The following is a 24640-nucleotide window of genomic DNA, read 5'->3' as shown; positions in this document are numbered from 1 at the left end:
GCCTGACCGAAGGCTTTACCGTTCCAAACCATACCGCACTGTGCCAAACTGAACTGTATCATGATGGAAACATGGCTTAAGACAACCCTCGCTGACTGAAAATCTGAGAAGGAAACTGTTAACTGCATCGACACAGTCCGCAGACAAAATCAGGCAAAAGGACCATGCTCGTCACTGTAATGAAAGAATCAAAACACTAAAAACCCAGCAAAAAAATAAAAGTTAAATTTCCTCAGCAGAGCCTGTGTGCCCGAAGACAACACGATGTACCAAAAATACTCCAGCCTGCATCTGTGTTGAACGAGAGCATGTGTGGGTGAGCAGCCTCTTCCCTGCAGCTAAGGAGCCGAGGCAATTACACTGTGAGATCTCAGCAGGCCGGTAACAGCTGTCAGGAACAAGCAGGCTTGTTGTGATGCTAATGGTTATGGATGCTCTGGAGGTAGACGGTGTGTTCAGGACCTCAGTGACGTGCGGGCAGATCAGAGTGACAGAGGACTAAAGTGTGCGCTGAGGGAAGGCCTCTGTCTTTAAAAGCTGCAGTTTGGTGTAATTGAAGCCACTGTCAATGACCCCAGCAGCATTTAGTTAAATCAATAGCCTGAAAAGGATAAGTCTCATTAAAAAGCCAGTGGGAGAGACTCGGCCTATTAAAATAAATCTATACATTTGCTAAGTGATCTGTTGAGAGCCATTAATGTCACACCTTAAAAGGAAAATCAACATTTTTGAGCAGATATTAATGATGAAGCTGCTGGGTTCACACCAAAATATTGACAATGTGACACTGATGTATCGGTATTTCTACCATCTATAAACGTTTTAGAGCAATTCACTGACAGTAAAAAGGTGTCGACTTCAAAATCAAAGGGCAAACATGTCTGTGTAGACGGGACAGGTTTGGGAAAAATAGGTCATGAGTCCAAGTTTCCCCTGCTTCTCTTCTCTATTTTCCCCCTCATGCGTTTAAGGAGCCACTTGTTGGTGTTTGCTATACATCATAAAAGAATCAACAAACTATCACATACATATTCAAGTGTTTGTGCCCCCTCAAGATATTAAAACAAAGGACTCAAAGTGAAAGTGCGTTACAACATGGCCCACAGAGGGTCTGATCAAATAAATAATGTTAGTCATGATACACTGTATGCATGCTAATTTGTTTAAATGTTTGGTGCGACTGGAAAAATCATAAAACATGTCTAACACCCTTTCAACTTGAAATACAGCTCAATGCAGCTCACACTATGTCCCAGAGGACAGAGTCGGGCTCAGGAAAAGCAGATGAATAATTTAGGCTTAACTCACATTAATAACACTTAATTACACCATATCTATATTTTAGACTATATGTACCCAAGATGCATTCAAGAGCAAAGCCAGACCATGAACAGAGCTCAACGTATCATACATTTTCTTATTTATTCGCCTAGAAATACAAACAATGAAAACATCCTTTCCAAAGCACCAGATTGTTAGTATTCATCCCAATGTCTTTATTTGTTTATGTAAAACAAAAAATCAATTTCCTGCAGCAGGTTAAAATGAACCAACCAATTTCTCAACACAGCTAACCCGTGAAGATGAATAAGAATTACTTTTAAATGAGAGTTTTAACCTCCTGTTCATGTACAACACAAAGAAGTCTAACATATTATACAGCATACATGTTTTTAAAATAACATGGGAAAAAGGGGGGAAACGGGTCTTTACATATTTACAAATGGGACACTGTCCTAATCAAAAATATAATGAGATTTGTGTCAAATGTTGTATATTTCTGTCAGGTCTCTGACCTCGGACACCTGCACTGTGATGTCATTTCAAAAATACCCAAACGGCCAAAAATTCAATTACTGTACAATCTTGCACTGGACCAAAAATAGGTTGTAGAGAAAAATCAGGCTGCTGAATATAGGTCAGAAAATTAGGCGTGTTGGTCAGAATGGATGCGTCACATCCTGTAAATGCAAGTGTGTAAATTAAAAACGTGGATTCATTGTGATGCAGAAAAGCACATCATTGCTTCAAATTAGGAGGTTTTTGTTTACCTTCTTTCCTGTAAGCCAGGAAAATTTTAGATTTTTAAGAAAGAAATGATTAGGTTTTCTGTGCATTTGTAGTGTTTGAGAAACTGAGGCTACGTCCACACTACTGCACTTCCATTTGGAAATTGTGTTGTCAGATAAATGTTTTTTTTGTGTGTCAAAAGTAACCTACATCCATACTAATACACCTTAAAACGTATGTCATGTGACTATTCTGCTACAACAGGCATGTGTGCTGGTGTAAAAAGGAGCAGAAAGCGACAGTGAAAAGAGAGAAAGTGAAAGTGAAATAGCTGATAGTCGAGTTGTGGCTGATTAGATCCAATCAGGAAGAGAATGCTGGCAGCGGTGGCATCTTTTTGAAAAGTTCTGCCAGTCCAGACTAAAGTGCTGCCAGGTGTTTTCAAACTAAATAGGAGACGACAGTGTTTTCAAACACTTTCCCTGTTTTAAGAGCCTTAAAGAAGAGAGATAGGGTGGACAGCAGTATGCGTTTTAATTGAAAACGCAGTAATGTGGATGTGGACTGAGCTGATTGGCAGAGGTCTGTGCCCTCTGACTATGTTTCATAATAGGCCTCATAGCTTTCACAAAGAAATTAAAGCTTAGTGATTTTTTTGTAGCTGTTGCCAGCATTACTAACATGACTCTGGTCTTTGTGAAGAGAAACGATGTAACGTTATTTATATGCTGCATCCTTTATCTGAAAAAGGCCTCTGTCGAGCAATACTATCAGACCTGACGGAGGGAGTGTTTGTGTGTGTACAGCAGCAGCAGTGCAGGGACGGGCAGTGGCAAGACGTGATCCCATCAAACTGATGAACGACCAGGTTTTCTGAGCAGTAGAATTATGCTTATATGCTATTATATGCTTTTATTGTGTTTGTAGTCGACATAACTCTTTACGTTGCTGTTGCCTGGAAATGTCACACATGGACATCATGAGATCTAAACACTGCATTAGTCAGAGAGTCATGTGGGGCTTAGTCAGCATTGTGTGAACAATGGTTTGAATATAACATACATTCATTTTTATTTAAGATTTAAATAAACATCAAAGTGATATTCTTCTTCAGATTTTCATGGGCTCCTTGGTAAACTCTTACCCACGTGTAAAAAAGTGTGGATACACTGAACTGAAGTGGATTCCAGTCTCCATGTGGACCACAATCAGTCTGTCCGTTTGTCAGTGGACTGTTGTGGGGCCAGTTTGGTTCAGATGACACAGTACGGCTCCATGGGTGTCTGTGTTCCCAGGCAGCAGGGGAAACTGGCTCGGAGTCGCAGCCTCAGCTCCTTGTTGAACAGGAAGCTGATGATGGGGTTGGCTCCTGCCTGGGCGAAGCTCATCCACACAGCAATGCTCAGGTACAGCTGTGGGACCGGAGCCCCGCGCCAAAATATCCTAAGGTAGCAGGTGCTTATATAAGGTGCCCACATGATGAGGAAGGTCAGTGTGATCATGTAGAACATCTTACTGATGCGCTTCTCCATTTTGAACTCATCAAGCACCAGAAGCCTCCTGTTCCCAGGGTGAGTTGCTTGTCTGATGCCAACCAGCGTGGGAGGTGTGGGTCCACGGCCGAAGCCTGCAATCCAGTTGGCAGCGGCCTGCCCCGTGGCCCCAGGCCCATGGAAGGTCCAGCTCTGGCTGATGGCCGGGACCAACTGGGCTGGCTTCATTTTGCGGTGATCATACACAAAGCACAGCATCTTGATGTAAACCACATGTGTGGTCCCCACAATGACCAGCAGCATGAGCATGAAGCCCAGGGTGTCATTCACCTTCAGGTAGCGGTGCTCAAAGGTGCACTGCTCCTCCTCGCGGATGAACTTGTAGGTGCCGACGTCGAACACCGGGGGGAACGCCATGGCCAAGGAGAGCGTCCACGCCATGCAGATCACCGCCACGCACGTGCACAGATTCATCCGCTTGGAGTAGAAGCGGTGGTGCGCGATCGCCATGTAGCGGGTGACGCTGACGCAGAAGAGCAGGAAGGCGACGTGGAAACAGAAGAGCACCGACATGAAGGCGACGATCCTGCAGCTGAGCGCGCTGTACGGCCACGCGGAGCCACCGCCGATCGCTGCCATCACGAAGGGGAGACACACGGCGGAGCGCAGCACGTCCGCGGCGCACAGGTCCAGGAGGAAGTAGTAGGGAGCCTTGTGCAGCGAGCTGTCCTTCAGCAGCAGCAGCGACAGCGACGCGTTGCCCAGCAAACTGATGCCCATGATAAGAGCCAGCGAGGCCAGTTTGACCGCAGAGGCCGCGGACGCATAGTTGTGCAAGGACGCGCTGCTCTCCCCAAACTCACTCGTGTTTGCCATGTAGGTGCTGCGTATTCCCACATCCATACATCTACGAGCTCTGCTTTCCTGCCAGAGCTGAATGGAAAAGAGTTCCAGCGCAATTATCCACCCCCCCCCAAAAAAACAAAACAATAAGTCAGATATGAATTCCGCTCAGACACAGCGGATCACATCAGTCTCGGTGTGCGCGCTTCATCACCCACACCAAAAAGAATCAACAACAATATAAAAAAAGAACCACTAATATTTCTTCCTTTTCTTCCGATCCTTCATCTCACAAGTGTCCGCCTCAGAAACCATCAGCGCGTGGTTCCATGCTCTGCGGGATGACAGCGGCAGAAACAGTCCGCAGGTTTACGCACCAACTCTTCTTCATAGCGGCGTCCGCTCAACAGAAAACACTTCTCAATTTCCACAGATGGCGGAGGAGGTCCTTGACGAACTCGCGGCTAAAACGACAGCATATTCTGTGGCTCGTATGAAGGCAAACATATCTTGTTGAAGATGGTCGCAGAGGTGGAGGCGCCTGCACAGCTCTGGATCCGGGTTGAAATCACACACGAACACAGCAGCGTCAAGGAGGCGACGCACGCACGCACGCATGTGGATCAGCATCAGCTGGTGGGGAGGGGGAACAGGGGTCTCACTTTCCTGACATGACTATATACTGACACAGACGCGGTTCAGAAGAGTTTTGGGGGCTCCACGTTAAACAGACCTGAGGGGCCCCTCACATTAAAGCAGACCAAACACCATCAAACAAATCTGATGCTAAAATGATTATTCCAAGGGTGTGTTTTTGAAGATAAAAATAAATGAATGTATAACTTTTGGGGTGTGATGGTGTCTGTTTTCAAAAGTTGTTGGTGATATTGTAACCATCAGCGCCACACCATGGTGTATTTATGGGAAGTATATTCAATTTTTGCCATTACAAACTCCACACAGGACCATTATTCCAAGAATATGTTTACAAAATAACAGTGAATAATCACGTGGACGAGCTGAACAAATTAAATCATACACATACATTGATATATCACAAGAAAGCCTGTAAAACATAAGAGGCACACAACACACAATTTAAAGGCTGAGGAAGTTGTGTACTTTTCCATCATGACAACAGGAAGAGGAGAGGTAACATAACAGACACACAATAAGGGGAACTCACTAACAGAAACATGTTACAACGCCCCTGCCCCTGACAGCAATTGGACTCAGACTTACTCTTTGTGGTGTCTGTGATTTGCTGTGCATTGTAATGTAGAGATAAATAAGTGAATAATTGGATTTGTTATTTGCCAATGGGACGTGATTCACTGTTTACATTCAACAAAAACACATGAGTACATTCTAGTGTTTGCTTTGGCTATTGGAATTTGGCTCTGAAACAACACACTCTGTATTTATCTTTATTTATTTACTCTGTGTGCTGAGTAGAACAATCATAACTTTACATACATAACACACGGCAGAGTACAACAATGCAATGAAAAACTGAATGTTTGCCTTTCATAAGACATGTATCTTTTACTGGCCACAGCAAACCATTGATCGTTAAAGCATTTAAAATAAAAATAAAATCCCCAATAACTAATGAGTCAGTCAGTACCTCATACAGGGAGTTACTGATTTTTTTTTTTTAACTAAATGGAAAACTCTATTTCTTTTAATGACATATTAGCAGAATGAACAAAATAAACTGATATCGTGACATAAAGGTAGAACTAACTGTGTGGCTCTAAATGCAGTAAATGGTTGTATATTGCAGTATATGCAGAGACAAAGAATCAGCAAAAGATGGTCTGACAAAGGAGGTTAAAGATGACCTTTAAGAAAATGGCAATGGATTTGTCAAGTGGCTTGAAAACAGCAGAAGAGAAGGAAACGTTCCCTCTTTTCTCAAACAAACACAGCATGACTCCAACAATGCACAGGGGAGAGAGACAGTCCAGTCTCAAATAATCCACAAGTTGTTATAATAATTTGTAATTAGACCTCTTGCTCTCAGCAGGGCTTTTTTTGAATTACAAGTTTCCATCATGTGACAAAGCTGCGGTCTGCTGCTGCAGTGATTCACCAGCGCCCTCTGCAGTCTGATGCCTGCAGTATCATGAACACGGAACACAAATGCAGCACAAAATGACTCCTTGTTGAGAGGGAATAACATTCATATTGGGACCAAAATAGACCCAACAAAATCTAGTGCTGTAAAATATTTGACTTTACACAGTAGGTCACTATAATTTATAATAAATTATTGTAAATTGGTAGCAGCTTACTTTCACTTCACAGTTTAACCATATATTACTGTGATCTAGTAATATTTTAATGTAAAAACACCATTATTGTGATTTATGCAATAATTGCTTGTTTAAATACTGTATTTTGTTGTGACTTCACAGTAATTGTGTCACAGTATCCCCTTGTAGAAGTAATATCTGGTTTTATATTGTGAGTTATCACAGTTAAAGCCTGTGAAATTCTGAAAACAATTAACTGTGTGGTTTGCATTTATGATCAAATTCAGAGGAATAATCAAAGATGGAAGATTCAAAAAGATACTACAGATATTATACCAGTAACATCACTAGATCAGTCACATGGTTACAACTTTTATAGGTTTTACACTGGGTAAGTGACCATGCTTGTTCTGCCTGGCTTTGTTTGTTGGTTGGTTAGTTTTGAGGTCACTTTTGCATATGGTGTTGATGTGAAACCATGCATTGATGCAGAAATAATTTGTAGCATTAGATTTGACTGGCTATGTTCAACAGTGTGTGTACCGGAGTGCATTACAAATAAAATTCATTATTATTATTATTATTATAATAAATAAAAAGGACGACAATAGGTAGATTATTATTTTGATTAGTTTTGCTCACATTGTTTGTTTGGACCAGTTATAACATGTATATACATGGACACTCATCTGTATACATTTGAGTCTACATATTACTGAGACAAATAACATGATGGTCTCCCTGAACAAGAGGATTCACCTACAATTGTCTTGTTAGAGCTTGCAAAGTATGAATGTGAACCTGAAACGAGAGGCCTGAGACTGAAGATAGAAATATAAGAGAATGCCTCACTTGGTTTTTTTTAAAAAGCAAATTTTCTGGTGTACATTCACTCTCCACAGTTTTTGTTCTCTCGAATGAATGAGTGGGAACAATGGAGGGAAAAACAGACACCATAATGTAATGTAATTTAATAATGCAATATGTAATATATAAAGTCATGAGAAATATTATACAATCTGAGGGTGAGAAATCTGACTTTACTCATCCTCTTCCTCACACAGTAGATTTTAGTCTATCCTCCTGCAGAATATATGCCATCAATGTGCGTCTTGCAGGGGAGTTTACGACGAAATGAACACAAAGTAAGAACGAAAGGCTCTGTCCGTCTCTGTCTCTCGAGTATAATGGCGCTTGGTTGTTTCACCGAGATAGTTTGACATACAGTATGTATGCTACAGTTAAGTGTACCTCCGCGACGCCGGTTCGGTTTTCTGCCACCTGAAAATCAGACAGAGTGATACCTCTCTTTCTTTTCCTGCTCTGTGGTCTGGACAAACTGCGACGTGACGCAGTTACGTCACCAGTCGGTAGGCGGAAAAGCGGTGTGATTCTGTATGCAGAGATAAAGCCAAACCGGCTGTACATTGTTTTGAAGAAATCGCACAGAGACGCGGTTTGAAGGTTTAGCTCTGAGCTTCTTCTTCCTCCTGCTGTTGCTGAAGCTGAAAAAGATGGCGGTCCCTGCGGATCACACAGATGTACAGATGGACAGAGGCGGCCTGAGCGGACAGACAGTTTCCTCTGGAAGCGACATAGACATCGACGAGAAAGAGTTGGAAAATATCACAAAGAACCACAAAGAGGACGTCACGCTGCCACTGCATTCACCCTGGACGTTTTGGCTGGACAGGTAAACCCCTTTCCGCCGCTGCCCTCCATTTTTTTCTGAGTTTGGAGCAGCAAAAATAGGATTCAAGGCCACAGCTGAACACAGGCCTCCAGGAGCAAATGTAGCGGGAGAATGTTTGCTTTTAACACCATCTTTGTTTATTTACACTGCTGTGACTGACTCAACAGAAAAGTCAAAGCCAGCATGAGATGATACCTGTTGTCATTTTGGAAGTCACGCAAGTGCAGTTTCTGGAGTTGTGAGTCTTAGCAGGAAACAGAGGAAGGAGAGTTTTTCAGTGAATTTGAGACTGAGTCTTCTCTAGTCTGCTCCAAAAGTAGCACAGTTCTAGAGAACAGGCTTCTCTTCGTCTCACAGACAAATGACGTGTGGTACTGTGTTAGTTCTAGCCTGGGGCTATTTTTGTCAAAATTAGTTGGTGGTGCAAAGTGTCCTACTCCAACATGTCATTAAAATGTACCCATGACGTTATATCATGTCTTTTTCATGAGATCAGAACATTGTTGTTAATCTTAGTCTTAATCTTTTATCAGGCTGTAAATGTATTTGAACAGTTTCCCAGCAATTACACTGACATTTTATAAATGACTAACACTTTCAGGTCAAATAATGAAGAATCCCCAGGATTGATCATATAAATCAGGGTCTCCTTAACTTTTAAAAGCATTTGAGAGATTTAAATACAAACGGTATATAGATATTGAGTTTCTGTGTAGATACAGCGACGGGCATGCTTGTATAATGAGAATAAATGTGGACCTCTGTTTGACCCTTGGGGTATACCACAAGTTATGTGTGTCGAGGATAAGTAGTAGTTTCCAATATGGACTTGTCACTCAGAAGCTAAATCAATCTTTATTTATCTGTCATTTATCACAATCGTTGCCTGAAAATGTAAATCCAGACCACACATTATTGGCTGTGTGACCCAGCCCTAGTTGGTCTGATTAAAGACACTGAGGCTTTAAATCACAATTTGTTATGGACCCTATTCTTGTTGCATGCATAAATAAAAGGTAAAGTCATAAAGAATACATCAAATATGATGATTAGTACATTTGGCAGTGTTTTTGTGTTGTAAAATGAAAACTACATAACACTACTGTCCAGGTATTTTTGTAAAGAACATTTCTCTTGGTTTACCTACAGTGTGCACCATACTGGTAAATGTATGTAGACATAAATAGATTTGATCAATCATCAGAGGCATAAGTCTAGAATATAGTTTTACTCTGGTGAAAGACAGTATTCAGTCTTGTTACTGTATTACTGTATACGTCTCATTTTACATCATCTTATCAGTATCATTGTACACTAGGACAGCACAAATCGTCAACTTCAATTTATCAGTTTGAATGTTTGTTTGTAGTTGAAACAAGTTTTCTTTATTTTCGGTTTAAAAGTAAATATTTTCTGGTGTCTCTGCTCCATATAACAAGCAAGTCATTCAGACTGAATCATTTTGACATTTTATGGACCAAACGATGAATTGAGAAAATCATCAACAGATTAATCGATTATGAAAATAATCAATAGTTGAAGTCGTACACATATATATCTTTGTGTGTGTGAGAGAGAGGACTTGTCACCTGTTATTGCCATTTCCTGTTGACTGAAACAGTTTTCACTTGTTGTTCTAGGTCATTACCAGGAACGACCGCTGCGGAATGTGAATCCAACCTGAAGAAGATCTACACAGTACAGAGTGTTCAGGTAAAATGTGGTGTTGTTTTCAAGAGCCTCGTTATCCTTGGTGCAAGTAGGTTTGCCTAAGCAGAGTTTCATTAATATGAGAAAATAGAAAACGCTTTATGTTGGAAAGTTAATGCAGTGCATTTTACCAAGGCCATATTATATTTAGCTTTGTTTAGTTAGAATTAAATTATTGTATTGAACTTAATTTGTGTGTCTACAGTATACCGTGTGTTTCCATGGTCTGGTGGATTATATGAAAGGGGAATGCAAAGTTTCTCTAATGATTTTCATCAAGTAAATCAAGCGTGTTTGTCCCATTAAATTTTAAAACAAACTAATTGAAACCTGCTAATTAATCTGCATATTAATCACATGTTTTAATATGAAGAAGAACAGTGCAGCAGACAAGGTTAATTTAGGGTAAATGATGAGAACTTACCGACATGAGTTACCACAACTGAAACCATTAACAGAACCTGGGTCAGATGCACTGCATAACATACAGTATATCCTGAATTGCAGGGTGCTTTGTTAATTGCATTGTTTCAAATTGTGAATTATATTTGAAAACTATTATTTGTTCAGCCCAAGTTGTTTCCCCCTGCATCATTATAAGCTTCAGTGCAGTAATGGTGGACTGTATAGTTCAACAATAACAAACCTGAAAAAGACCGGGGATAAGAGGTACACCATTATGGAAACTCTATATTATACTGTAATATTATGGTCTGAAAATGCACCAAATGTAAACTGTATAAAGGTGGAAAGATTTGGCTGATGTGTCATGAAACTTCTGTTGGAGCCTGAGGAGGGAGAGCGAGAAGTGACTCTCTTTCTACATGTTAGAGCTCTAATATTGCATATAAATAGTTTTATCATGCATTTTATTTACAAAAAAAGATAACTAATGGCTGAGGCATCATATTTCACATGTCTGTATCAGTATCGGTGTGAATTAAAGGTCATCTGTTGCTTCTGTTTGCAGATGTTCTGGAGTGTATACAACAACATTCCTCCAGTCACAGCCCTGCCTTTGAGATGTAGTTATCACTTAATGCGAGGAGAGCGAAGGCCACTGTGGTGAGTCTGTTATTGCAAATATGATATTCTGTTCCACTGGCCTAAACAGAGGACTAATTGTAACTGCAGGTCAAAATGTGGGTAAAAAAAAAGTAGAGAGGCACTCTAAAAGCTGACGTCAGTGCAGTAAATGTTAGAGTGATGTCCATCGAAGAACTCAAACCTCATATATACTTGCGTGATGTCCTCAGGTCCTTCACAGACAATGCTTGCTGCAGTGAATAATGGATTGCTAAATTAATCATCAACCTTTTTTCATAATCCATCAATGGGTTTGAATGTTTCTTTTCTTTGTCATTAAAAAAAGTTCAGATTTTTCTGCTTCTTAAATAGGAGTATTTTCTGGTGTCTTTGCTCCATATAACAAAGACCTCGTCAAGGCCATATCCACATGTTTTAAAAAGGTTTCATGTAAACATGGCATTGTTTCAGGAACTGTCACCCATCTACATGAAACCCCACAAAATGACTGTAAACGCTGTAGAACATATTCCAGGCCTGTAACGCTGCTACACCAAAAACGGAGAAGAAGTTGTACACAAACGGAGACGGGATGATTCAAGCCATGGGAAAGGAAGGGAAATAAAAGAAAGAAGGAAAAAAAAAGGGTTTCCAACAACCACTTTTCTGACGCCCATTGACTTTTTTCCCTACAAAGCGATCAACAACTTTCTTGCAAGAACCTGACTACTTTCTGAGAAGGAAACGACCAGTTCTGCCACATGAGTGAGCTTCATTTAGCTGTATTTACTGCAGGCAGAGAGTCCGTATGACTGTCCACACAGAGAGTGAGAGGGAGAAACGCTGTGTCCACACATACAGTCATAGACATGAATGAACTGCTGACTGTGTGCGGAACAATCACTCACCTGTATTGTTCATTCAAGTAAAAACAGTGTCTGTGGAAATAGGTTTCGTTTTCTCCTCCTTTTTTTTTTTTTGCGATTCAGTTTCACTATTAATCTTGAACACTTTTTCTGAAGTCTCTGAGGACAGGACATGTTCTTTTGATATCTAGCGCCTTTTCAGGCCGGCTTTATTTAATTTTCACTGAAAGTATTTGGCAGCACTGTCGAACAATCTCAAGACAAAGATGATGACAACAACGATGAAGATAGGGACAGTGAATGCCTGCACAAGAGAGAGGTGGGACTATGATATCGTTTTCCCAAAGTAGGGTATTTGTTGAATACATGAAAATCCTGTTTTCACCCTTGTGTTTTCATGTGGATGATTCCACATGATTTAAAAAAAGAAAAAACCTATGTGCATTCACCTACACTGAAACTGAATAATTTTGGTTTGTGGACAAAAGAAGTCATTTGAGAAAATCATCATGTGAAGGTTTCGGAAACACTCTTCAACATGAACAACTAATCGAATCTTTTATTATAATAGGTTAATGGGTTATGAAAATAATTGTATTTGCAACCATACCAGTCGCAGCTTTGCATTTACTTTGTATATAATCTCATTGTGTGGAATATTTGTGTCATGTTTGTTTCTCTACATAGTATGTTTCAACTTGGTTAGATTTTTGTTATTGTTATAGAATTATTGTTATTATTGTGAAATTCACCGGCAATTCAGAATATTTTCTGTTTATGATACTGAAGTGGCTCATGTTTTTCTTAAATATATTACTCCACCAGGGAAGAAGAAAGCAATGCAAAAGGAGGAGTATGGAAGATGAAAATACCAAAAGAAAGCACTGTAGGTGTTCACCTTCACTTAAAAATAAGAGTTTTTAAATGGCTGAATGACTTACATTCTCTATGTTTGTGTTTCAGGCTGCAGTATGGAAAGAATTGTTACTTGCTACTATTGGAGAGCAGTTTGCAGATTACTGTTCCTCAGGTAGACTCTTTTCTGTCTTTTTTTCTAAACATAGCTTTTGAGTTCAGGTCAAATTGACCGAGCTTTTAACATTTGTGCCGTTTTTCTTCTTCTTCTGTTGCACAGATGATGAGGTCGTTGGTGTCAGTGTTAGCGTCCGAGACAGAGAAGATGTTGTACAAGTCTGGAATAAAGATGCAACTCTTGCTAATGAAGCAAATATCTTGGGAAAGGTCCATGATCTCCTCCCGTACATATCTTTTAAAGCCGTTTTTTATAAGCGTAAGTATGACCTTTTTTTGACTCTACTTGTGACTCAGTGTTATTATCTGTTAATGTGTGATTATTTTATTGATTCAATGATTTGCTGTTAGGATCCATAAAATGTCAGAAGATTGAGGAGCAAAGAAACAGAACACATTCACATTTAATTAGATAAAGTCAGAGGAAAATAAATGGCAATAAGTTTAAGCGTTGCAGCTAACTAATTAGAAACAACCCTGACACAAATAAAAGTGTGTCCTCTTCTGTATGAACACATAATTACAGTCGACTGAGGATAAATGCATGTTTTCCCCACTCCTGCTTTGCCAGAAGACCTTTAATCCTTGATATGTTCTTGCAGGCTGAAAGTGAAACTAAAGTTTTACCGACCTACTTTGTAATTGCATAATATGGCTGTTAAAATTTAGAGACTCAAGCATTTTGGCTTGGTTTGTAGTTTTCAGGTTTGCTGACTAAAGCGGAGTGTTGACCTCTAAGTCTCTCTTCCCTGTTTCCAAAGACAGTGACTTCAGTTTTATCTTTAAGTGGAATAAAATGATGGCAGCTCCTGTTATTGAGCAGCTCTTTTTCAAACTGCCTCCGCAAAAGCAGTTGCACAAGAGCGTGGTGACAGTGACGCACAGCACTGTATTTATTATGTATTTTAGATTGTGGCTCCTGATTTTAGGAGCATGCATCTTGATCACAGCTTTAAAGACCTTGCAGAAGAGACAACGGTGTAAATAAGAAATGTATGTTATAAGATTAATGATGGTGTGTTTCTAATAGTACAGTCACATCAGCTAGCCTTGTCACTAAAGTTTAGTGAATAATTACAAACTACTTTTGGTTTGGATTTGTCCTGGTATATACCTTTTATTTATTATACAGGTATTTTGCTTTTTCTAATTGAAAACTTTGTGGTAAAGCTCTGAAATGTGCTCTGTGCTGAACAGATCACAGGTCTCATTGTGATTTACTTACTTTTTCAGCTCACATGGACCATCATGCCTTTGAGGGAGGACGCTCAAGACATTAGATGGTATTGCACATTTTTTTTTCTCTTAAAAAGAAACAACAACCCTGGACTCTATACCTGCCTTGATGTAAAGGCTCTGTCTGCAGCCTAATCAAGGATATTATTTTGCATCGGACAACGAAATGTTATCCATATATTTTTATAACTTTTAATGACTGATGCCTTGTTTCTTTTTGATGGGGGGTGGGGGGAGGGGTCTTAAATGTCTGAATTCTTCAGAGAATGTGTAATTCCAGGGTAGCTCTCATTCAGAGTTCAGTAGTTTTCCTGCAATACTAAACTGCACTGTAATGGTCCCGTTCCAGCGATGGACCTCACAATCTATGATGTTGTATGTTTTAACTGGTAGATCTGTCCGATATCTCTGTTCATGCTGATTCTTAGACTTTGTTCAGACCTGGTGTTAACATTGGTTGTCAGTGATCTTGTCATGGCCAAAGTACATGCTCTGGATCTGTCCTGAAATGGCCCTCAGATCTGATCACACTAACCACAGTTGGAGGTGGTTTGAGGAGAACCACAATATGTTTTTTTTTCCAGTGGTTAATACTTGTTTTATGTATTTTATGCCAGGTGTGGTCAGTCGTACTGAAGACTAATGTAAATACCAGGTTTGAGCGTGACCTTTGATGTATCCTAACTCTCTCTTCATATTAACAGATGCAGAAAAATCAGTCTTCAGTAACTTAAAGGAACTCACATCTCAGTGCTCTGTATATATTTGCCTCTGCTTGCTTGCCATGATGTCATGAAATGGCCTCACACTTCAATACATGTGGACCAGTTGAGAAACAGCTGATCACTTTCTGTTAACTTTTAGGTGGACTGTGTCACTACATAGGTCACGGCCCAGAAAAAAAATGTTGTTTACTATAGAGGCGGCAAAAAGCAGAGGTAATTGTTTAAATGAATTAAACATGTTCTATCAAAATCAACTAGGGAGGCACATAGAAAAACAGCTGATCACTGCACCACATCTCTCTTTGTCCTGTTTCAGTAGGATAGTGTGGCTTAGGTTTCTCAGCCAATAATTTTGTTAAAGCTTAAATAGAAAAGAAAAACAGATTGGGTAAGCACATATAGGCAACCCCCACTACCACTAGACTGTATGAACTCTATATGATATGCTACAATCAGAGGCACAGTATAATTCCTTTCCTGTTTTAATTGTTCAGTTATGGATCATTAAGTACACTGTTTTTAAAGAAAAAATCTGATGCATAAGTAACCCTTTAAAAACCCCAAATCGTAGTTAGTACTGAGACATTAACCCCTCTAGTTCATAACACGAAATATTTTAAATAAGTTTGCTTACTTGGTGCCAAAGCACTTTACTGTGTCCGATATAAGACAGTGTTTTTATTCAGCTGGGTTTTCGACTTCTTTGATTGGAGGAGTAAATTTCCTGTTCAGTTTTTTTTATAATCCGGCATAGATGTGGCCCTTAGAAACTTAAGATGTGGTTTTTAAGAATTTTTCTTTCCAGCAAAAGTTAAAGGGAAAAATCCATTCTGAAGGGTGCCTCTTTAAAAGTTCCACACCACTCTACATTTGACATTTCTTTGAATAAAATAGTTGAAAGCAAACTCCTCTGCTCTCTAAAAGGGAGTCGTGGATTTTTTGGTGCATTACTTTGAAGACATTGCACATTTTCTGCTCAAATAGTGGTGCACCTTAGTGCTTGTCCTTACTTGTGCCCCCCTGCTAATAAATCCGCTGTGCATATTGAACTACATTCTAACATCCATAAAACACTGAGGGGGGAAAAAATGTAGCATTACTATGTCTGTAAAGGAAGCAACACCCGCTCACAGCATTCACCCGTTTAAACGTATGTGTTGATCTTAAATGTCAAAAAAAGTCAAATAGAGATGTGGAGATATGTAATAGTCACTGAGTCAGTGTGCAGTCATCACTTGTAATGTAAAAAGTTCAAATGTATATTTTTTCACATTTATTTACATCTGGTTCTGACCATTTGCACTCTGTTACCTAACAGGGTTAATTCTAGTTAATATTGCTTTATTGCAGTGTAGGCTACAGTAAACTTGATGCCTCTGGTGTTATTGTATGTCTCACCAATTTTGTTGTTTGGACCAGTTGACGAGTTGGTTGTAAAGGAACAATAATTTCTTTGTAAACAGGATTTTTGCAGTGAAATGGACGTAAGTAAATAAAATGTAAATGGCAACAAAAATGCACATTATCTCCGTTTCTTCTTGCAGATTGTAATTTAATTTGACAACAGATATCTGTTGAGGTGCAGAGTAACCACTGTAGTTTGAACGGAATGCTGTCTCGGCATGTTTTACTTAAACTGAGCTATTTTGTGCAGATTGCATTCCACCTACATGTTACACAGTTTGTGCTGTGTCATTGTAATTGATGTGTAAAGTGAGAGAGGACATACCTTTGCTGCTCACTGAGAACGCTCACTGAGAGACTATCAGGGTGTTTCCATCTCGTAGCTACCATTTCTTTTTTGGCTGCAGTAAGGCCAGCAAGGATAAGTCTTTTTTGGTACCCTGGAGACAACAGCTGAGATAAATCGTTCAGGAGTGGTTACTGATACAGGCATAGTCAAAGAGAATATGACGACTGAGAGGAAATACTTTTACAAAAATATTAAAGTTTAGGTGTGATGCATTGGCTCATAAACTTAAGAAATGTAATGTATTTATAATGTATGTATTTCTTCATTTTAACTGATTGTACCTACAGTACAACCCCAATGTGAAATAAATGGGGCCCTGTTCAAAACAGATTGTGATATTTTGCAAATCCCTTTATTACCCATATTCAATTAAATACAGGACAAGGACAAAATATTAAACGTTAAAACTGAAAACTTCTAAGTTCTCACTCATTAAAAATACAGGTGTTAAAATAATTGCTTTAAAGACATGATTTAGCAGCAAAAGTGGTGGATTCTGTTCAGCAGTTGTAAGTCAGGACAGTGTGACAGTGAACCCACATGCACCCCGACACTCGGGAAGCTAAATGGAATAACTCAGCTATCATTAATTTGATAATTTATACCAAGTGCCATGAGCTGTGATCCAACATGCATAAGGGCCATAAAGCAGAACAATTGAGCAGTAGCCTATACAGCAATGACTTCCCAAGACTGTAAATCAGTTATTTATTTCTAAACTTTCAAATCGAGCTAGTGATAGAATGCCAGATGTGTATTTTTTATATATAGATTTAACATTACATAATTTGCAGCTGTTTCTGAGTAGGAATTTTCATAGAGACGCCCCAGTCTTCAAAATAGCTTTGTTTTTATTTATAATATCAAGATAACAGCACATTAACTTCACGTTTTCAAGTTAGAATAATGTGTTAGCACAGTGGTTCAGTGGCACAGTACCTGAGAAAATATTGAGCTAATTTATTATTGCCATTATAAATGTACCAAAGTTTGTGAATCATGGTGTTGTCAAACAAATGTTTGCATCATGGAGCAACATTAGCATTTGTTAAGCGCAGTGTCTCTGGCTGCCAGGTACTTTTTTAAATATTTGTCTCTAATGGCAGTGAGGTTTTAACATGAGGCTTAATTATATTATGACCCTCAGAACACTTGTATCTACCCACAACTACATATTTCATGTCAAAAAGGCTGCTGTGAAAAATGATGTAGTATAAATATCTGTGTTTTTTGTGTCAGATAAATTAGCAAATACCTTAGCAGTGCTAATGCTAATCTTTGATTAGCTAAATTTTCAACCAAGACTCAGTCAAGTAAAGATGATATTCCGTAAGATAAAATCTTAAAAATTAAATTAAAATTTAGAGTTGAAAGTTTAGCAGTGTGGTTTAAACTATTTTGGTACCATGTATAAACGCTCCAAAGGTTTCTCAACAGCAGTTTATCCTGTTTAAAGTAATTCACTCTACTGTATGGTAGTAAGTCTGGAATAGCAGCATTTCAGCTTTTTTTTTGTTTTTTTTTTTTTAAACCGACAAAAACCAAACCAAAGCAGACACAACCCCATAAAATTTGTGTTTTCATCTTTTAATATGTCAAACAACCAAGTAAACATACGTTGATGTGAAAGTGTCTTGTTAAGAGGTTCGAGGGTGAGCAATTAGATGAAAAGCATGGTGAGGTTTTAGTGATGCCTCTATGTCCCCTGAGGTTATAAAACACATTTTGAAGGCTCATCAGTAATTTGAAAAACCAGTAGAGAGCGCATCTACTTCCACTCTGCACTAACGATGTCTACGCATGCACATTCACACCTAACTACAGATGCTGACTTAAGACAGCAGTAGATCAGCAATGCTGTTTGTGTCCATTTTTTGGTGGGAGATAGCAGTTTACAAAGTTACACAAACTTCAGTTTCCTGGAGGAAAAGGCTGACTTTTGGCAAGAGAGGTATTGTATACTTCAGCAGGTGTTTGTCCTAAATTTCAGTTAGGCCAGAGTCCTCCACTTCTGGGTGTGTGCAAGGGTCTGCCAGGGTCTATGTGATAAATTTCCACTTTGTGCCACTAAGGGTCTACACTGAACCTACCCGAGTCTGAGTCAATGTGGACCGTACATGTGATGACTGCACATGCTCCCTGTAGGTGACATGAAAATGTGAAACGGCTTGCTGTGGATGTGGAATGTGGTAAGTAGCAAGCCCAAAGAGCAAACATGCATATTTCAGACTTTCAGTGTACACTATGAACGGAAGTATTTGGCCACACCTGTCAATTATTGATATTAATTATATTGGGGCCATCTTTTAGGCTTTGGGCGCCCACCAAGACATTTTGGACAATGCTATGCTTCCAACTTTGTGGCAACAGTTTGAGGATGGACCTTTTCTATTCCAATGTGATTGTGCCCCAGTGCACAAAGCAAGGACTATAAAGACATGGTTTGGTCCGCACAGAGCCCTGATGCACTTCAAAATCTCGTGAAAACCATTCCAAGAAGAGTGGAAGCTGTTATAGCTATAGCTATAGTTATACAGTAGCTGGAGACCAACTCCATAGTAAAGTACTGCATGTATTGGATGACATCATTACAGTCCCTGTTGGTGTAATGGTAAGGTGTCCAGAAACATTTTGTCCATATAGTGTACCAGGGAATATGCACGGTGCAGTCAGCAGTGTGTCAGCTTTGCCTCATACAACCACACTTCACAACCCTGCACTATTCCTTTACAGGGACTGTTGAGTTCTCCTGAGTGGCATTGTAAATCTACTGTGAATAATACTGACGCAGGTTGTCACAGATCTTCACGTCATAAAAGAAACACCTCCTTCTGACCTTGGACCTCGGACAAAGCCTAATTGTCAGTGTTGTTAAAACTGTGAGTCATATTTCTGTGACAAGCTAAATGTAGCAATAATTCATTATCCGTGTGACGAGACTAATGAATGCAAAACAAAAGGTTTTCAAATGATATTACCTGCACGCTTTGACGATGAGGTAAGTGTTTTGGTTATGACTTTGCATCTCACTCTGCAATTACTGAACATGACATGGTGTCAGCAAAACTCTGTGTAATTACGTCTTATCATAGGTTTGTTGTTCTAAACACAGGTCCTTCCTGCCCTGACTCAGGTCTATGTGAGTCAACATAGACTGCATACACCATACCACTGTGTGTGTGTGTGTGTGTGTGTAAACAGCATGGATATAGTGGTTTGGTGTTAATGTCATTTATAAAATTGATAGAAAAATTCATCACTGTCATCTTTTTTTAATGTAAAACAGGGAAGAGCTACTGAGGGCAAACAGTCTTTTTCAAGATCGCCCTGCAAAATTACAAAAACAGACAAAATCTGATGTAAGATTGATGTCATTTATAAAATCTATGTACTTATTATTCAATGTATCTATTCAGAGATCAGATAGATGTGGATGCTGGAAATGCACTTTTGTAACATTACAAAATAAACAGAACTGCTTCACTAATGTCATGTTTTATTATGACATGTATTATTAATAATAACTATAATAATACACTAATTAACATCTGCAGTCCCTGAGCAGGAAACAGAAAATAAGGAATAGTAAGCAATTAAACACATAAGATGCACAGATTAAATTTTCATTCATCATATCATGTTTATTTTCTGGAATCAGAGAAAACGCCATGCTATATTAATGTATTAATGGCTTTTTAATATTTTCAAAGCAGCACTTGTATCATAATCTGTTTATTTCCTCTTCTCCTCAGTGATTTACCAGTTTTTTTTACTCGTTACCATGTGTACTGCTTCTTCAGACGTCCTCCTCCTCTCATTATGTGTTGAATGCTTCAGCCTCGAGCAGCAACAAGAGTGGGTGGGGGGGAGCACATGCATGAAAGCCATCCATCCCCCTTTGGAAATCAAGAGGAGCTCCTTTTCATTTGCTTAATTACCTAATTAACAGAAAGCTAATTACTTTGTTGTGTGCACGCATGTGTGTGGAGAGGCCGTAATGTAACTGATAGTGATCCTCAATTAATTTGCAACTGCACTTCATCAAGTCAGGGCCTTAATCCACACGACACATCAGCGGGGCAGAGCGGGATAATAAATTCAGACAGTGACACGTGGCTGTTGTTCAACGCTGAGCTCTCCTATTGACAAGCAGATCAAGCCACTGTAGAATTAGAGAGCGTAAATTATGTGTTAAATGCTGTATATACATTAGGATTTCTCTCAGTAATCACAGCACATGTTACAAGCTCTGGAGGAGACACTGCAGTAAGCCTGCGAAACTTCGTCAATATACCAATCAGAAATGTTGCAGAGCTTGTTAGGATTTTAATGAGAATAATATAGTTATACCATAGTGGATTTTTTTTTTGTAGGGACATTGTGTCTAAATTATTTTATTCTAACCTGGTTATGGATTTATTTGCATATGTGTGTGTAATGTGGCCGAAATTATACATTTGAATTCTCAGTCCATGGGCTCTGATGTCATTAAACACATCACAGTAGTGGTTGGTCATGCTGATGTGTTTGCCTTCAGGCTACTTGTAACTATATATATATATATGGAAAAAACAACCTTGCTTTTAGTTTGTCCAATGTGAACTGTGGGATTTAGCACAAAAAACACATTAAACACACACTTTGTCATCTGTAACAAAATCCATGTGCTTTTGACTCCAAACTGGACAAGGTGTCCCCCAAATGAAAGGGCTATAAGTCTAAAGTGTGTCCTTAAATTTGCATATGGCATTTGGCACATGTACAGTGCTCAACAAATGTATTAGACCATCACTCAAGGCCACAGCTGCCCTAAATTAACAGCATTGGTAATTATCAAAATCATTTTTTTTACGTTTCTGTAATGGTCAATACACCAAGCTCTTTACCTCAAATGACATTTTTAATGCTAAAATGTAAGAATTTATGTTATCCATGAATTTACTGTTTTACAAAAAACTGAAAAAAATATTAAAGCACATTACTATTTCTTGACCAAGATGTCAAATTATAGTTATTTACTTGCATTCCAGAACAGAAAAAAATCGTTTTAGTGGCTGAATGTGATGCTTGATTCATTTCTCAGAGAAGCCCAGTGAACCGGCTCAAATTTGTGAATTCAGATTGTTATTTGCCAAATAAATAACAATAAAAACTTTGTAATTTTAAACACATTTTTGAAAGATTTGGTCTTACACATTTGTTAAGCACTGTATATGATTAATTTGTTTTTATTGTCCGATTGCTTATGATGCACTTGTTTGTTGAAGCTTGTTAGTATTCCAAATGTTTGCAACCTTTGCAAACGTTTGAAAAACTGAGGTTATTTAAATGGCTTTGTTCTAGGATTCATGCTGTGAATGCAACAGGATATGGCATGTTGTGTTTTCCTGTGAGGCCCTCTTCTCTGTCACTGACACGTCCCATGAATTAAGGCATTGTTGTGTGTGTATCTACCAAACACTCATCTCAGGGTTGTTTAACAAAAGTAAAAATGGAAAATGTTGATGTATCTGAAGCTTGATAAAGGTTTTCTTTCGAAACCGAGCAAACACATTACCAGCTGGAGCCACAATAGTCTCCCTGCAGAGCACGTATATATATAAAGAGAGAGAGAGGTTTAAAGAAAAACAGTCTGCATGTTGCTGCTGTTCTGCAAACATCCTGTGATGACCGCAGGGTGATGGTCACTGAGCACTGACTTTATATCTCATCTCTTAAATGTGTTTTAAGGTCCAGTGTATCATGTTTAGGAGGGTTTATCGACAGAAAATGAAGATACAACCTGTACCTATATTTATGTAAGTGTAAATTCACTTTTAGGCTCGTGTCTCGCTTGATGGAGATCGCTTGTTTTGTGTTTTAAAGCTAAAATGAACATGCCCTTTGAATCAACTTTAGATTATCTGTATATGGCAAACTCAGACATCAGCTGACGGACAACTTGACTCTTGTTGATGACATACTTTGTAGATGGGTAACTTATTCTTACACACTCTCACGCACTTTTAATCCAAGCTCATTAAAGGGGAGATATTCTCACTTTTGTCACAGGCAAGGATCTTTATGAGATCGGAATACTTTGACTATAAACTGTGTAAAAAGAAGGTAAGCTGTGAATGATTTCAGTTTACAAAATGAAAATGAATTTGTTTCTCTAATGCCTTTTGTTTTAAAAAGGTGAAAATGTAGGCCTACATATTCAGTATGATGATCATTTTAGTAGATACATCTGGAAATGTTGCATGGACCCATTGTGCCAAGGACCCATAAGGGCCCCAATTTGCGAACCACTGCTGCTATTTGGAGAGTTTACTGACTTTGTTTGGATTGAAAGTACATACAGTATAGTAAATAAAAAGTTGGGGCATGTCAGTGTGTTTGTACTAAAGGATATTTCAGGGAAAAAAAACTATGTGGTTGTACAAAAGAGGCATGTACATTTAAAGTACAATCACCACAATTTCACATTCTCTGTGAAGATTTTGTCATTTCTCCTATGACCTGGCGTGGTCAGCGGGTGGCGCTGTCTACCAAGAAACAGCCCTTCCAGACGGGAGCAGGTTCATCATCATCATCAGCAGCAGTAGCAGCGTTCATCCGCTCCCTGATGCAGCCATGATAAATGTAATGTCGTTCACAGTGAAATGAGCCGCTGTTTCTCAGACCTTGAACAAGGGCAGAAAAATAGGCGAGAAAAAAAAGAAAAAAGAAAAGACTTAAAATATTTTCTCTTGAGACCAAATTAATGTTGCTTTAAAATGAGTGTTAACTGGACTGTTGAACTGGCCCATGATAATTCTCCTCTTCAGGGGGCGAGTGACAGATATTTTAATTACTGTCATAATGCTTTTGCACTTTCTCTGTGACAGTGAAGGAGGGGAGCCACTGTTTAGGTTAGTGTTTCTCACACTCTACGTACATGTGGAGACACTTTAAAAAACACAGAAGATGGCAGGTCACACTCTAAACTTACATCATATTACTATTTTACTGCCATTTGTGTGATGCCTATTATTATTTTCGGGCAATATATGCATGATAAACTCTCAACATCATTTCAGTTATGCCTTATTTAAGTAAATAGTAAGTAAAAGGCTTGAAAAACACATCCGGAAATTCCAGCTAGAGCTGCATGAAGTGTTTAAAAATACCTAAAATGCATCTTAACTGTCATTTTCATGAAAGAAATAACAAAATCCAAAAAAGAAGTGACCTTTTTGATGTCATATTTGGATTTTTCCAAATTTTTCACAATCAATCCATTTTTCAGTTTGATTGTTTTGTGATAAACCCAGACACTGGGAAAGTTTTCAATGTTAAAAAAAAGATGACGTGATGCAGAGATGTTTGCTAACTTTACCATGCAATTGTGTGATTATTAAAATATTATGAAGTGTTATTCCACAGGTCAAACACACTGATACACTCCAAAGTGGGGAAAAAAAATGCTTTTATTTGTTCCTACTGTTGTTTTTGAACTACAGCTTTTTTCAACAAGTGAGCGTCTGAGATTAAAACATCTCATGTCAAAGTTTTTCATATTTTTTGTGCTCTGAGGGTTTTGGGATAAAAAAAAGGAAAAAGAAAGACATGCAAGGGGGAGGATTTTTTTTCTTTTTTTTTGCAATAATAGAAGTTGATTGTGCCTCAGTAGTAATTAGTCAGCCCAGACATTTTGAGTTTTTCTGACAGCCCCCCTCTCTCCTTTCACACTTTGAGCTAAAACTAATGCATATCATTACATTTCCCCACAGAAGGAGCTACTAAGTGCGACTCAACTCCACTTGTGTGGTGACCATGGTGTGTTTCTTCTTCTTCTTCTTCTCTGTTCTGTGAAGGATCTGCAATGCAATGAACGTTGTTTACAGCAGGTGGATATGACGTCACGGACTTGGAATCCATCAAAACAACAACATCCAAATCCGCGATTCTTCCTTTTTTTCTCTTCCCCGTCACTCTCTCCCTCTCTTTTCGTCTTTATTCTCCGCTCGATGT

At 38.9% G+C, this 24640-nt stretch overlaps 2 protein-coding genes across 2 annotated transcripts; one reads left to right on the top strand and one right to left on the bottom strand.

Annotated features, from left to right (window-relative positions):
- Positions 1–1444: 1444 nt before the first annotated feature.
- gpr27 (G protein-coupled receptor 27) lies at positions 1445–5007 on the bottom strand. The gene has a single exon (XM_058632133.1). It carries the CDS (start codon positions 4404–4406, stop codon positions 3264–3266), a length of 1143 nt encoding a protein of 380 aa, XP_058488116.1. The 5' UTR covers positions 4407–5007; the 3' UTR covers positions 1445–3263.
- A 2950-nt stretch (positions 5008–7957) lies between these two features.
- LOC131461123 (eukaryotic translation initiation factor 4E type 3-like) lies at positions 7958–14993 on the top strand. The gene is made up of 7 exons (XM_058632134.1): positions 7958–8297; positions 9938–10010; positions 10978–11072; positions 12725–12785; positions 12863–12929; positions 13035–13190; positions 14165–14993. The coding sequence occupies exons 1-7, from the start codon at positions 8119–8121 to the stop codon at positions 14209–14211; spliced, it is 678 nt and encodes a 225-aa protein (XP_058488117.1). The 5' UTR covers positions 7958–8118; the 3' UTR covers positions 14212–14993.
- Positions 14994–24640: the final 9647 nt, after the last annotated feature.

Source organism: Solea solea, chromosome 6, assembly GCF_958295425.1.
Source record: "Solea solea chromosome 6, fSolSol10.1, whole genome shotgun sequence".
In the NCBI taxonomy this organism is placed as follows: Eukaryota; Metazoa; Chordata; class Actinopteri; order Pleuronectiformes; family Soleidae; genus Solea; species Solea solea.
This window is presented reverse-complemented; position numbering and strand designations above follow the sequence as displayed.